Here is a 16,200-nt window from a genome sequence, read left to right as displayed (position 1 = left end):
GATTCCTGAGTGGTCAAAAAATATTTTCTCCTTTTAAATAAACATTTTAAATTCCATCAACCCCTTACCTGTGAAGTCATTTCATCACCTATACTGTTTTAGCCATAAAAGAAAAAAAGAATCTTTTCGTTAAAAAATAACAAAACGGGCATTCTGTGAGAAATATTACGTCAAAGTAGTTTAGTTTTTTAGTGATGCTAAACCCAGCTTCTCCCCCAGTAAGTAATGGAGTCACACTGTACTATCCTCCTCTCTTGGTGATGCACCTCTGCGTGGTTCCATGGGGGTGTCTGCTAAACCCACACCTTCTGTCCTGTTTGCTGAAGCTTCCCATTAGTGCTTGAGTTTTCTATCAGACACTTTACCTCAGTGCCCAACATTGAATATCACCTGCATGCCATGAACTTGCCATCAATGTTACTCCGAGTGCATTTGGTAGCTCTAACAGTTTGACCTGACCACTGGCTTCTTCACTCACAAGGTGCCATCGTCTCCCAAGTCCACATCCCTTCCTCTCAAGCATACATGATAAGCTCATTCCTTTGCATTCTATGCTATGTTCCGCTGTGGCTCTCATCTCTCAGCTAGGGCTACCTGGTGTTTAACCTGTAATCCCTGTGATGTTCAAATGCTGGGGTCATATGCAAGTACCACCATACCTAGCTTTCTGTCCCAGAGCTTTGATGAAGAAATGCTGTAATGGTAATACCTGCTTTATTCATCCTTACCTGCTCAGTCTCAAAGCAGAATGCAAATATACTTACAATATACCCACCTCCAGTCTCTAGTCAGCCTCTATAAAACATACACACATTGATTTGCTTCACTCTCAGAGTTACTATATGCCATCCCCTTTTCTAATGAAGGAAAATGCAAAGTAAGGAGAAAAAAAAATTCTGCCTCGGTCTCCAAAGGTACTTAGCTGCAAGGTAAGAAGTCAATGCTTGATTGACTTAGACAAAAAACAAAACAAAAATAACCTTCCTTTGCCATTTATCTGCTAACCAAGAAAGCCAGAGATACAACAGGTTGCTAACCTGTCCCACTGAAGCCACATAGCTGTGATGCAGATAAAAGAAAGCCTAGGTTTCACAAAACCATGAAAGCTTAGCTTATTTAAATTACTACACTAAATACAATGGGCTTATTTTCCCTAGAGCAGACTGCCGAGACATAAGAAGCCAGAGTGCACAAGGCAGAACATAGCAGGCCTATCTGGATGCCAGAAAGGATGCTATAAAGCTTTGTGATGCCGTCTAGATGCACGAGGCTCAGAACCACCGCACAGAGGTGTCCCGCACGCGACAGTCTCACTCATGGGACGGAGCCCTTCATACTCACTTTTTCAGAATGATCTCGGAGGCACCCTTGCTAAAGATGCGGAAACTTCCATCTGAGTTTTTCAGGACTGTGCTCATGGACTTCCTAACAGAATTGAAGGTATAGACTTTGTACAGTGCTTCCTCTGGTATTTCATTTCTAACATCTTGATAATCCCGTTTTAAATCCAAGAGAAACCCCAACAAGGCACACTCTGTTTTGTTACCCACATGGCGGGGTAATCCACCCTCTTTCTCCGGTGGCTGCAAAAGCAATAAATAAATAAACAATCATTAAAAGCTACATTTATCTTACCTCCCGATTTAGAAATTTAACTTAAAAATGCAAAACAGAGCATAGCATTCTAAAACAAAATGATGCAGAAAATGTCTTCTATGAGAATTTCCAAAAAGAGCACAGGTAAGGTAGAAAGATTTTTGTGGGAGGGTGATGTGACTTCTGCCTAAGCCCAGTTAGTTGCTAGTCAAGTGGCCTTCTGTCAAGCATTCCAACTGCTGTGGTGGTGGCTTCAGGAGCTATAAACAGGCGTACTTAAAACCTTCTAATTAAATGACATAAGAAGCATGTATCTTACAGTTGATTACACAGTAGGACTTAGCCTGAATTCCATTTTCTCGTCTCACTTTTACTGTATATTTCTATATAAAGTAACTCACAATAAGTCTGTACTTATAGAAAGCGAAAGCTCAGGCTTTTGACAGTAGATCAAGCCTAGGACCACAACCGTCTAGATTTCTAACCCACCCACCCACCCACGCTTTCATTAGCCAGCTTGCAATATAATTCTTGCCCACAAGTTTAATAAGTCACTAGAGAAATAAAAAGTCGAACATACATGTTACGCTTTCTGCTTAAATAAAAAATTGAAAGCTTGCAAAGTCGAAAATAACCTAATAAAGTTCTCACAGAATCTATGATTACTTTATGAGCTTCTAAAATGTCTAAAGACAACTTTATGGGTAAGACCTCCCCGCCCCCCCAAGCAGGACAGCATATATAACGTACGCACTGACAGAAGTTCTCAAGGGCTTCTAGCAATGGACACTGATGTTCTCCACGAGACAGCCAGGCCTTTTACAGCATGAACATAGCGACGATAATTTAGTATGATGAGTTTATGGGAAGTCTATGAGTAATGTTGAGTGGGGGTAGAACCCTGACCTAACAGGTACAGGGCCCTCGGCTGTATACCCACCACCACAAATAATAATAAAATTAAGAACACGGCCAGGCATTCTGACTGTAAAACCTCAAAGTTTCTGAATACCAGAAATTAAAGATAAAGAAAACCCCTAAAGCGTGGGCTAGACGATGGCTTCGGGGTTATGGCACTTGCACGTGCCTAGAACCCCAAGTTTGACTCCTGGAATACAAGTGAACCTAGAAGGAGAGAATCACTTCCATGAAGTTGACCTCTGACCTCCACAGGTGCTCCATGGCATTCGGGCCCCCACTGAAACACAATGGTAATAAACAAGTAAACAGATCCTATAGTAAGCTGACTATAAACACTAGTATTTTCATGCATATAAATTAAAGGAACCTTACCAATATTTTTGACGTATAAGCACAATTCACAGAAATCCCCGTTACCAGGTAGGACAGGATATTTGGTGGGATGGCTTCTGGTTCCGGAACCTTTTTATAATGCTTTTCATTTATGTAAGCTTGAACAACCGTCATCCTGTTCATCGTCAGGGTTCCTGTTTTATCTGAACAGATAGCTGTAGCATTCCCCATGGTCTCACAAGCATCCAGATGTCTCACTAAGTTATTATCCTTCATCATTTTCTACAGCAGCAAGAAAATAAAACGAAACCACAACCCAAGACAGTTAAACTACACAGAAAGATAATTACCTCATGATACTGCAATGAGATCAATTGATATAAACACAGCTTTAAAAGTATCAGCTAAACACCAGAAGGATTTTAGAATATTTGACCTACCCAAAGAGGCCACCAAAGATCATCCCACTAGCAATGGTTTCAAGCATGTTACTGATGTATTACGTAATCTAACAGAGATCTCAGTATCTATATAGTTAGGTACCACACGCCTCTGATATGCTTAGTAAAATGTCTTACCTCCATGGCAATCTTTGTGATAATTATGATAACGCAAGATAAAGGACTAAGTTTCACTAAGTAGCAAATAAGAAGACCCCTTATCGATTTCTAGCAAAGACAGAGCTTTAGCCGGATGAAAATGGAGACTCGGTGAGTATGAAGCCATTTGGGTGGGGGTCTCCCTCTAACTTCCCAGGCCGAGTCAACACTCGAAGACTTGACTGAGTCATTTCCACTAATCCAAAGTGTAGGTCACTGCTTCCTTAATAACTAAAGAGGATGGCAGCAAAGATGCCAAGAGTCTTCACAACAATGACAAAAGGCATTTAAATTATAGACAGGGTAGAAAGAAATCACATGAACTCATTTCCAAAGTCCCCCTACCCGTAACCAATTCACAAGAGAATATAAAAGTTCGGTTTTTGAGTAATGCCTGACCTTCATGGGTGCTCCCTGGCATTCGTGCCCCCACACAAACATGATAATAATAAACAAGTAGACAGATCTTACAGTAAGCATACTATAAACAAGAGCGTCTTCATGCATATAAATGTGTACGTCCCAAATTACGATCAGAATGTGAGAACATAAAAGAATGACATCTGCAGATAAGGAAGCACGTTCAATTTTACAAAACACTGCCAGGATGTGTAAGGACCACACCACAGTGAACGGAACGGATGCTGATGACATCAGGGCCGAGCAGACACCGAATGCAAGCTTAAAGGACTCGAAGCACAATCATCTCACTTCTCTACTCAGGGAACATGAATCTTCCTGATCGACTGAAAAACTAGCATCGCTAAAGACTACGCAACATGAACTAATGACAATTTTGATAAAATGAGTGATTGGTTTGTCTAAAATAAAAAAAAATCTATATTCTAATTATTTCTAATCATTTTAAAGCATTAAAAAAGTATAAATAGTTCATAATGTTGTTCCACCTATCGGGTTGCCGACCCCTTTAGCTCCTTGGGTACTTTCTCTAGCTCCTCCATTGGGGGCCCTGTGATCCATCCAATAGCTGACTGTGAGCATCCACTTCTGTGTTTACCAGTCACTGCATAGCCTCACAAGAGACAGTTATATCTGGGTCCTTTCAGCAAAATCTTGCTGACATATGCAATAGTGTCTGTGTTTGGTGGCTGATTATGGGATGGATCCCCGGATGGGGCAGTCTCTGGATGGTCCATCCTTTCATCTCAGCTCCAAACTTTGTCTCTGTAACTCCTTCCATGGGTACTCTAGCTGCACATGTAGCAGAAGATGGCCTAGTCGGCCATCATTGGGAAGGGAGGCCCCTTGGTATTGCAAACTCTATATGCCCCAGTATAGGGGAACACCAGGCCAAGAAGTGGGAGTGGGTGGGTAGGGGAGGAGGGCAGGGGGATGGTATAGGGGACATTCAAGATAGCATTTTAAATATAAATGAAGAAAATATCTAATAAAAAAATGGGAAAAGTATAAATAGGTAGTTAAACTGTGCTCTGTAACACCTTAATATGTTAAAAAATTTAAATTATAAAATCTGTGTTAAATGTCTGAAAGAAAATAAACAGTGTGGGGATTGGCAGGGTCGCTCAGTGGGTAAAGCTGCTTGCCACCAAGTCTGATGACCTGACATGGATTTATGGGTTCTACATAGAGGAAGGAAAGAATTCATTTCTGCAATCTGTCCTCTGACTTGCACATGCACACCGTGTGACACACAAACATGCAGACACAATACATTTACAAAACAAACAAACTTAAAACAGTAAGCCAAACAAATTCTTATAACTGGCCGTTTGTAAAACATTTAGAACACTGAAGGGAGAATGTCAGCACGGAAGAAGACGGTTAGATTTCTCATTGTCAGAAATGTTCTTTAAGGAGAAATGGTAACTACCTTCCCAAGTTACAAGAGCAGCATCCTTCTGTTGAGAGTAACCTGCAAACCCATTATGAAAGGCAAATCCCAGATGGCATGTCTCAACATCAGCAGGGAAGGTTGGACCAGAGGGAGAGTGGGTAGGGCAGATAGGCACAATGGGCAAGGGCCAGAATGAGCAGGACTCTGCGAGCCATAGGAAGGGAGGCAAAAGATTTTACACATGCAAATATTATCTGAATTGTTTCTGGAAATATAAATCTGCCCACATATGGAAGACTTCCTTGTAGGAACAGCAAAGCAGAAACAACAAGGCTGAGGAACTGGGCCCAAGCTCAGCATCCTGCCTCGTGTGCCAAATCCTGATTTGCACACACCCTGACCTCAACTTTATGAGTGGGAGAGAGGGTGCGGTGAGACCTCACAAGGCTGCTGCTCCTCGTGAAGTGAGCGGCTCTGTGCACAGAAGTCCTGGAATCACTGCCTGCATTTTTAAGGAAATGGAAACCCTCCACTTTCCAGGCCAGAAAAGGATGCCCTGGGCGTGTATTTTCTAACCAGCGGAGGCTTTAAACAATAGGGCTACTTAACTATCCATCACTAACCTTGACTGAGTAAGCCAGTGAGATGGTGACTGCCAGCGGAAGACCTTCCGGCACGGCGACCACTAGAACTGTGACTCCAATAATGAAGAACTTCACGAAGTACTGGATGTAGATCGGTGTGCACTCTGCAAGCCATGGTCTTTTCTGAACCCAGAAGGTATCGATCACAAAATACAACACTAGGATGATAACTGTGATGGCAGACATCAGCAGACCTATACAGGCAGGAAACAGGACAATTGTTTAAATGTAGCAGCCGCTACCCACTGCAACTCTGTAATAGCACTATAAGGCTATTCTTATAACCAGCTAAGATATTTCTTTTTCCATTTTCCTGAGCAGCTGTTCTCTCCAGGGTGTACTGACATATCACATCAGACACTCTCCAGACTTAAACCCTGACCCCAGAGAACTGAGAGACAAGCTTTTTGGGATTTTTTTGTGTGCGCCTTGTCTAAGGTGGAGACAAATTTAAGAAGCAAATACAAGTGACCTCCCACAGGTCAGTGTGCAAGCTGCTGCTCGCTATGTTCAACGTTCTGAGAGACGTTAGGAAGACAGGTCAACTTAACAGTCTTGAAATTAAATTAACTCCATGTTTTAAAATATACACATAAAATTACACTACTTGGATCACTGGTCTATCATCACTGATTCATTAACTCCGAAAAAGGAATGTTAACTACGTATTACAAAACATCGAGCCCCTATGAGATGTGTTACAAATGAGTATTAAAACATCAAGCAAGTCTAGACATCTGGGTCTAATATCCTACCTAGTAGCTACTCAAGTAGCTATCACTACACAAGAACACCCTTTCCTACAGTATGAGTCAGTTGATATGCACTGTATCTGCTACTAGGGAATACGCCTACTGAGTATAGAGCGCAGGCTGCTTCGCCCATTATATGCCTAGCTGTCCAGTGATGCTGTCTGCATGACTCTCAGAATGCATGCATATTGCATACAGCATCTGTCAAAAGGCGACAATGCTGGCGTCGCTGTCTTACCACGGGCTCTCCTCTGAAAAGCAGCGTTGGTTCCATAGGTGCTGCTGTCTAGCGAAGGCAGCATTTCAGCCAATCAGCTTCACAATTCTAAGTATCCTCAGATGAACACAATGTCTGTGTTCAGAAAAGTACATTTTTTTTTTTCACAGACAGCCAATAAAAGGCTGAGCAGAGTGCGTGCAAGAAACGTTTAGGGTTCGATAATCTGCTAAACAGTCTCCCTGACAGACCCTTTTCGTTTCTTCTTCTTCTTCTTTTTTCTTTTTTTTCTGAGACAGGGTTTCTCTGTGCAGCACTGGCTGTCCTGGAGTCCACTCTGTAGACCAGGCTGGCCTTGAACTCAGAAATCCACCTGCCTCTGCCACCACTGCCTGGCTTCATTTCTAACCCTAGAAATTTAGACATGACTGCACGGACTTGTAGGTTAAACAAACTTGGGGACTAATTTCAACTTGGCCACCAATTACCTCACCAGCAGGCGGAGTAAGGGTCTGTCTACTGCAATCATATTATGAGTCTATGATAATTCAAAAGTTAAAAATATTCTTCTAATATCCTTTATGCCTCCAAAATGCCCTCGCTGTGGCAGAAGACACTTTTATTGTTGTTCCTCCTAGGGGGCTGCAAACCCCTTCAGCTCCTTGGGTACTTTCGCTAGCTCCTTCATTGGGGACCCTGTGCTCTGTCCAATGGATGGCTGTGAGCAACCACTTCTGTATTTGCCAGGCACTGGCAGAGCCTCTCAGGAGACAGATACATCAGGCTCCCATATGAACTAAGCAGTAACCCCAGAGCTCCATGGGACTAAACCAAAAAGTACACACAGAGGGACTTGTGGCTCTAGCTGCATATGTAGCAGAGAATGACCTAGTCGGTCATCAATGGGAGGAGAGGCCCTTGGTCCTGTGAAGGTTCTATGCCCCAATATGGGGGAATGCCTGGGCCAGGAAGTGGGAGTGGGTAGGTTGGGGAGCAGGGGGAGGGTGGGAGAGGATAGGGGATTTTCAGAGGGGAAACTAGGAAAGGGGATAACATTTGAAATCTAAATAAAGAAAATATCTAAAAATATCTACCAAAAAAAAAAAAGCCACTTTTAAAGCAGATACAGGTATCTGAGAACAAACACCCTTCCTTCTGTCATTCTCCCATGCCTGCCGTACGTACCTGCTTTGCCAATCTGAACAGCCAGCTTTGTGAGTTTCCCCTGTAACACGGATTTTTCCTTTTTTGGCAGATTTGCTTTCTTCTTGTCTTTCTCATCACCGTCCCCTCCTTCTTCACTCTTCAGAGGTTGCATCTCCATGGCCGCGCCGTCCTGGGCTTTTGCTAAGTTCAGAGAAAACACAATTTGGTTGTATTGTAAAGGCATGATAAACATTTCGAAACTCTTTCTTTTTTCTTTTTCTTTCTTTTCTTCTTCTTCTTTTTATAAAATCAGTTTCTGATAGAAAAAGACTGAACTATAAACATTCAAGTGTAAGTGTGAGAGAGAGAGTGTGTGTGTGTGTGTATGTGTGTGTATTGGGATGGCTACACAGAGTGAATAAGACAACAGTGAGATTAGCCTGTGGTACTGTTCCAGATGTAAGGATGTCACCTTCAGTGACAGGAATAAAGCATATACAGTCCTTAAACTAAGAATAAAGAATACTAAATTTCTTTCTTTTCGTGTGATGTTAGGTACGAGGTTAGATGAAGACTACAGATCCTACTCATGTAATTTATGATCCAATGTAGAATATTGTATATGATTACACATTAGAAAAACATGCCTATGTTTAAATGTACTTTACACTACACAGATTTTTTTCTACCAACTATTTCATTTCAGGCATGTAAAGCACTCTGCAACCCTTAGGAAAGCTACCTGAGCACGGCAGCACAGATCGTAATTAACACTCTCTTCTGCATGACTCCAGCAGTGGCCAGAGAGGTTAATCCAAGTTAACGCTGTTGACGTCCCCTGTCATGCTCCCTAATTTTGGATAAATATAGTACACAGCAGATCTATTTTTGGAGGTAAAAGAAAACAAGCTAACTGTACTTTTCAATCATCTTGAATTTACCTTTGTTGCGATTCTCAATAGCTCCATCTTGTTTCTTATCTGTAAGAACAAAATGGGAATTAAAGCTTTCCAAAAGAAATGAATACGGCCACACTAAATTATGCAGAGGTAGTTCACATTTCTATAAGAGAATTGTTACACAGCGGTGTATAGGTGTACAAACAGAAAACAGCAGCTTGCTGACCCCGTCCACCACTTCCTAGGTCCTACAAGGGGAGACTACTCCAAAATAGTTTAGGGTATGCATACTGTATTTCTACGTAAGGCTTTATTCTTTCTTTGATAAGTTATAAGCCCGAATATGGTGCAAAAGATCTTCAAGCTAAATACAGACATAACCCTGAGAAAGCAGAAAAAGAGAGGATGGAGGGAGGGAGGGGATGCTATAAAAAGAAAATAGGCATCCAGGAGCGCTCTGGTGGGAGTGGGAAAGAAGAGTGTACAAGACAAGGAGGAAAGCCGGAGGCTTTGGCGAGGGGGATGATGAGCAGACAAAGCACCAAGCCAAATCAGATCCACGGAGCACAGAAGGAGTACAAGTCTGAAGTGATAATCAAGGAGGGGCCGGCTCCACTGTTTGGAACAAGCGAAACAGCCTGTTTTCTTCCAGCTTCTCTATCGAGAAGAGCATCTTCAAGCAGGGAAACCTGGAACAAACATGGGCAGGAAAGAACAGAAGCTTGGGAAAGATGAGGCAGGCGATAGTAAAAGGATACCTGGCTCCTTTCAGGGAGCTCAGGTTTGGAGACCAGAAAAGCACATTCCAGGCTGGCAAGCAAGTGGACAGGACATGGAGACAGGTTTGCCTGTGTCTGATTAGATGCCAAAGTTGGCAAGATGTGAGAAGGGTTGGAGAGAGGGAGGAGAAAAGTGAAAAATAAAAAAAAAGCTAGACAAGACAGTTGGGTAAGACTTAGGGAACAGTGCGCGTTAGAATAGTGACTGCAGGTCAGTAGGAGCAGTCATCAGTGTACTTCTTGTGTTCATAGGATTCACGGATGTAAGAGTCCTGTATCTTAGGACAAGAGCAGAGACGCTTTGACCAGATACTTGCTACCCGATCAAGTTACACAACCTTCTCAAGGTTCGCTTTCCTGACAGTAAGAATGAAGGTAGATGAAGATGGAGTGTGCAAAGCATTTGGCAACCACGACTGCCATGTTTCAAAAAGACTATGGTGGCTTATCAAGGGCTGCCTGGAGTACTGAATGGAGGAATCTAGAACACTGGGCGAGCCACCTTCATCCCCAGCCACAAGTTTCTATCTGCCAACCCCTAGTGTTAGGAAATGGACCCAGAGACTGTGGATGCCAGTAAGCTCTTTACCACAGAGCTACACTCTCTACACAAAGATAATCTCAAGTGCATTTTGTTTGAAATAAGAACTTCATATGGAAAGATAGTAATGCACAAAGGACAAACAATCTACCCAATCCTTTTTGTTTGTTGATTTTTGTTTTCGACACAGGGTTTCTGTGTGGCCCTGGCTGTCCTGTAATTCACTCTGCAGACCAGGCTGGCCTTGAACTCACAGAGATTCTGCTTGCCTCTGCCTCCCTAGTGCTAGGATTAAAGGGGTGGTCACTAGCTCTGCTGCAAGCCAGGTGTCATGCCTGTATACCAATACTTTGAAGTGGGACAACTGTCTCAAGCTCAAGTCAGCCGGGGCTACCCACTGAATTCAAGACTAGCCTGAGGTGGAACCTGAGACCCTGCCTTAAACACAGTCTCAGTAAACATGCACCTCTGTTGTAGTGCTGGTTGACTCACGGGCTAACAATGCCCAGCATCATAAGCCACAACAGCAACCTCGCCCCCACCCCCCCAAAGAAAAAACTCAGCAAAATAAAAGCCATTCAGCCAGGGATTATTTTAGAAGATCTTAAAATACTCTTGTGAGAAAAGAAAATATAGGCTTACACCCTGAAGCAAATTAAACAAGTCCAAATGGTTACAGGACAGCAAACTGCTATCAAGGCAAAGAAGAAAGGGTTCTGACAGGTGCCTGAGTGAGATGGATGATGCAGAAGATACCAGCAAAGAGGATGCAGCAGGGCCTTCTACGGTGGCATACCCTGAGCTTACATTCTGAGATGTCTCTCTGTGTAGGTCAGTTTGTTCTAAGATCTTTTTGGATAAACTCTATGCTAGCAAAGTGCTGAAAGATCACTTGGAGGGATTAGCAGGAACAGTGAAATGAAAGATGTGGGCATGTAACAACGGGTCTACATAGACACACAAGCACGCAAGTCAATGCACAGCCGCTGACCGTGTGTGCACACACTTCAGCGTGTCCATACACAGTACACAATGGAGTATGTGAAAGGACAAAGCGTGAAGACTGAAAACCCAGTGAGAGTGCGATGCAGCTCTGGCTGAAATGGAAAACTAGTAGAGAGGGAGAAAAAGACAACCAGGAAGCCAGAGCTCAATTCATGTTGCTGATCCAACGGCCAAGGAAAAAGCCCAGGCTGAAGTATTACGTATATACTGACCGTCTCTTCCTGTGGTGGAGGGGACTGACATACTGACAAAACCCCTCAAGGACTACTTTTCTGTTACTTAAAAGTGAATTAGGTAATTAACACCTTACACCTTCATATCACGGTCTCATGAAAGAATCCTATTTCGGTACCAGTTTTCAAGACCCTCACTTGTTGTTCTTCCCAAATACCAATGCTTACAGCAAACCGCCACACCTACTTTTCTTTTCCTTCTTCTTCTCATCTTTCTTTTCCTCTTCTTCACCCCCAGCTCCAAGTAAGGTGAAGATGATTCCTGTTTGAGAATTCACACCTACAGCAGTGACCACCATTCTTCCAGAACCTTCCATCACATGAGTACCTATAGCAACAGAGAACTTTGTAAAAATTATAGGAGGTTTCCTTCCAACTACCCAATTTCAAATTTCAGTAATACTTTTTTTTTTTAATCACAGGGCTCCCAATGGAGGAGCTAGAGAAAGTACCCAAGGAGCTAAAGGGATCTGCAACCCTATAGGTGGAACAACATTATGAACTAACCAGTACCCCAGAGCTCTTGACTCTAGCTGCATATGTATCAAAAGATGGCCTAGTCGGCCATCACTGGAAAGAGAGGCCCATTGGACACACAAACTGTATATGCCCCAGTACAGGGGAACGCCAGGGCCAAAAAAAATGGGAATGAGTGGGTAGGGAAGTGGGGGGGAGGGTATGGGGGACTTTTGGGATAGCATTGGAAATGTAATTGAGGAAAATATGTAATAAAAAAATAACATTAAACAAACAAACAAAAAAATCAATATTTAGTCAAGCAGACCAACACGGAGTCTTAAAGCTTAAGCAATCTGCAGTCTGTCATATGTGAGCTAAAAACTTTTATCACCAAGTAACAATAAATAGGAAAATGAGATGTATCAACTCCCCATGTAAAACACATATCAGAGTGCCCAAACTTCATAAATGTATAAGTCACATTTCCCAAGAAAGTCTATAAATGAAAAAAAAAAAAAAGCACCGTGCTTGGAATGTGTGTATATTCAGTTAAGTAACCCAGGTGTAACCATAGGGCACGAGGGATAGCATGAACTAAACACACTGTTCATACAGAAATATGCGTATAACCAGGAGAAGTTCACGGCACACATAGTCCCATGCTTATCCTCACAACCTGTAGCAAGGGTTCCAACTCAGTCTGCCAAGATTCCTGCCAGGCTCCCTACTAGTCTTCCCGCCTCCCTAGTGGGTCCTGGTGTGTTCGACTCTTCCTACCATGTGATTGAACATCCCTCTTTGGGCTCAGTCATTTCTGACCCTACACACTGCCTACTGAAGCAAGCTGGTCTTGAGACCAACCAATCTTCTTGAATTTCTTGTCCACAATTCCAACATAAAATTCCAAGCCAGTCAGCTAGCAAACACAGACAAGGAACACTGAATTCAGGCCATGTCCTTTACAAATAATCTTACAAGTTGACAAATATTATTATTGTATTCTAGAAATGTGGCTAAAGTTATACAATTATTACAAACAAGGCTAAGGATTGAATTCAGTTCTGTCGAGATAGCGGATACAACTTGCTTACTACTGTTCTCCAGTTTCTGCCTGAGTATTTCTGCAAGGCTTTCTACACTGCTACTGTGTGCATTTTAAGCAGTTGTATAGACTGAGTTTTCTCTTTTTGATTCCGTATTAGTTGTTCTTTACAGCTATCATTTGTTTGTATTTTGTTTCTCAGTTCACAAATGACTGTAGGCCATGGTCTACAGCATTCACCACCATCTTCTATGCCAAGGGGAATTTGCTAAATAAGACTATAAAGTTCATGCCACTAGGACTCACATTTGGCTACAAATTACTGGGTAAACTTATTTAATGCACACTTTGAGGTCTTTGATTTTTCTAGCATAGTTAAAAAACCCTCTACATTCTTAGTGTTTTACTAATCACCGTGTCCTTTGTCAGTGAAGACACAAGGTAAACACATGAAATTCAGGAGAATAATATTTATTAGGTATGTATAAAAGACAATTTCTTGGAACAGTTCTGGCTTTCTTCAGTTTTTAGGGTCTGTTTTTCCTTAGTCCAAGTCTGCTCAAACGTTTGCAGCCAATGTGCCCAGGAAAAGTAAACAGCTCTGTTCAGGTCCTATCCTACCACTAACCAAACCCTGCTTTTAAAAATCTAAATTTAAGAAGCCAAGAACAGCAGTGAGAGATGGCATCATGAGAGTAAATTTAAAAATAAATGCATGTCATGGTTTTTAGTACATTTTTGGAACAGGGAAATAAATGCAGAGAAACTTTCCCACCCGCACTGTGATAAGGGACTGTGCAAAGTTTATTTCCATCTTTCTTTGAACATGGAAAATTTATAGAGTTCTCTTGGTACTCTGGCATGTTAGGATAGTGAGCGTATGCAAAGCTTGCCAGTCATTTTTGTCGGAGGACTGAAGCTTAGTTAAAGGGCCCATCCTGAAACAGCTAAGCACTATGTAAACAAACTACATGTACATAAACGTCCACAAAGCATATATATCAAAAGTCTCCACAAGGCTATCTCTAGTTACCCAATATGACGGCCAATGAGTCTATGGTGAGAAGATTATGAGTGGGGTACCTTCTCCCCCCACTATGGGTCTTAACTGGTTAACACCGATTTTAGCTTCTTAGAAACGTGGCAGAGAAGCTGTAAATAAGTACATGTTACTTACAGGCACTGTCCTTACATTCGCAAGACACTCACTGTGACATCCTCACTGTGCACTGTTCGTACGTCAACACAAATACTCAAAGGATGAGCACTCTAGGTGGCCCAGGGTATTGACAAACATACATACAAATCTCGACTTTTTTAAAATAAGAAATTCATATGTTATGATTGACAATTACCCTTTTCATAAATGAATACATAGGTATTCTTGGTTATTGATTCGGTTGTTTGGGTTTTTTTTTTTTTTTAACAGTACGTTTCTTCATTGTAGTTACAAATCTTAAAGCGATAATGGTTAATTTTAGGTTCTGGTCTAAAGCTGTGACTATAACTTAATTTCTGTAGGTATTACAAGTCTGACTTTGGTTCAGTAATGTCACGTTCAATCTGGTCAAATACAAAGCTCACCAAGGCCTGAAAAAAACTATAGCTGCTAAGCTATTAAATAGTCATTAAATATTAAGACAGCAGGAATCCTCCATTGATAAAACATCAGCATTCCATGAATATTTGATAATGATAATGGAGGACAAAAAAATAGGTTAACATTTGGCTTCCCGAGCACCAGTGTGAAATTTAATCTAACAATATAACTTTTGACAAATAATTTCAAAAATGCTTTAAAGAGTACTATGAAACAAAGAGTAGGGAGTCTCAGCAATTTAAATGTACAGAGTGCTTCTGGAGGCAACCTGCGGCATGCCTGCTTCTCGTCATCTAGTGTTTCAGAAGGCAGTTTGCCGTTCTGTATCGTCCTTCCAACTTCATTCCCACATCACCTTAGCTGACATGATTACTCCTGGTCTGACCAGCAGTGTCCTAGCAGACATCTAGCTACACTCTCTTCCCCACAGCACTCTCACCTTTGCAAACCCTTCCTCGAACATGTCCATTCAGATTTCTTCCCAACTAGGTGATATGAATGTTATTCCAGTATTCCTGCTGTTCCATCACTTGCATAACCTGACAGAGTTCACATTTCCGACTAATTTTTTTACCCATTCCATGAGGTAGTTGATCGTATAAAGTTGTATTTAAAACAAAACTAACCAGTCCTTTGCCAGTCATCACAGAGCTCATTTTTTTGTCTGAAACCTACAGTCACTTCATGATTTACTTTAACAGGCCATAAAAATGTTAAATGTTAAATTAAAAAGTCTAAAAGACTTATATTTAAGTTTTGACACTAACACCATCTTTCAAATTTCTTCACTTTTTGGATTCTATCCTCATTTATGAAATACAGCTCTGCAATATGCCCGTCCTTTTTATAAAAATCTCTATGGCCTCTAAGGTTGATACCTTCTTGGCTTTTAGTAAAATGTTCCAAGTTTATAAATCCATACCTGAAAGAAGTAAGGGATCCTTATCTAGAGACTTCTTAACATGATCAGATTCACCAGTCAATGAGCTCTCATCAATCTTCAGGTCATTGCCTTGAATCAGTATGCCATCAGCTGGAAGAAGGTCACCTGAAAGAGAAGGCAGCGACATGCTGAGCCGTCCACACGTTTTTTCGGTCCAGCTCTGCATCTTGCAGGAGGATGCGGGGCTCTGCTGGGCTTACCGTACTTCACTTGGGCAATGTCTCCAACAGTAATGTCAGCTACAGGTATCTGGATGACCTGCCCACCCCTGATGACGGTGAACTTCTGTTCCTGCTCAATTCGACTCTGCAGGCCTCGGAACTGCTTCTCCTTGCTCCAGTCGTTGAAAGCCGTCACCAACACCACACACACCACCGACAAGAGGATCGCAGCTCCTTCAATCCACCCCGTTTCTCCTTCACCTTCTTCTTCCCCAACAGAAACTTCTCCACAAACTTTTCGGAAAGAAACAAAAAGTGGCAATTTTAAAATACCAAGTGGATGTTTTCAGGTTTCTTTTTTGTACCCGATCAATTTTACTCAGCATTTTGATCCCTCTACCAAGGTACGCTCTGCGCTCTGCCATTTCAAGTTCCCTGCCTTTAAGATTTACAAACTCAGGATATATAAGGCGGTCCAGGTTGCCAGTGACGAGTGAGCACACGGAGAAACTCA

General features: G+C 42.0%; 1 protein-coding gene across 8 annotated transcripts in view; it reads right to left on the bottom strand.

The window, feature by feature from the left end:
• Positions 1-16,200, bottom strand: part of Atp2b1 (ATPase, Ca++ transporting, plasma membrane 1) — a 111,514-nt gene that overhangs the window by 23,273 nt on the left and 72,041 nt on the right. For all 8 annotated transcript variants that reach the window (XM_011243549.3, NM_001359508.1, NM_001359509.1 and 5 more), the window contains exons 4-11: positions 15,726-15,980; positions 15,505-15,630; positions 11,669-11,809; positions 8,966-9,004; positions 8,064-8,225; positions 5,889-6,103; positions 2,890-3,132; positions 1,342-1,583 (exon numbers count right to left, since the gene is read on the bottom strand). In XM_011243549.3, coding sequence (XP_011241851.1) covers positions 1,342-1,583; positions 2,890-3,132; positions 5,889-6,103; positions 8,064-8,225; positions 8,966-9,004; positions 11,669-11,809; positions 15,505-15,630; positions 15,726-15,980 — 1,423 coding nt within the window. The remainder of the gene's footprint in view (positions 1-1,341; positions 1,584-2,889; positions 3,133-5,888; positions 6,104-8,063; positions 8,226-8,965; positions 9,005-11,668; positions 11,810-15,504; positions 15,631-15,725; positions 15,981-16,200) is intronic.

This window comes from Mus musculus, chromosome 10, assembly GCF_000001635.26.
Source record: "Mus musculus strain C57BL/6J chromosome 10, GRCm38.p6 C57BL/6J".
NCBI lineage: Eukaryota > Metazoa > Chordata > Mammalia > Rodentia > Muridae > Mus > Mus musculus.
The sequence above is the reverse complement of the archived record's forward strand: the minus strand, read 5'-3'. Positions and strand labels throughout refer to the sequence as shown.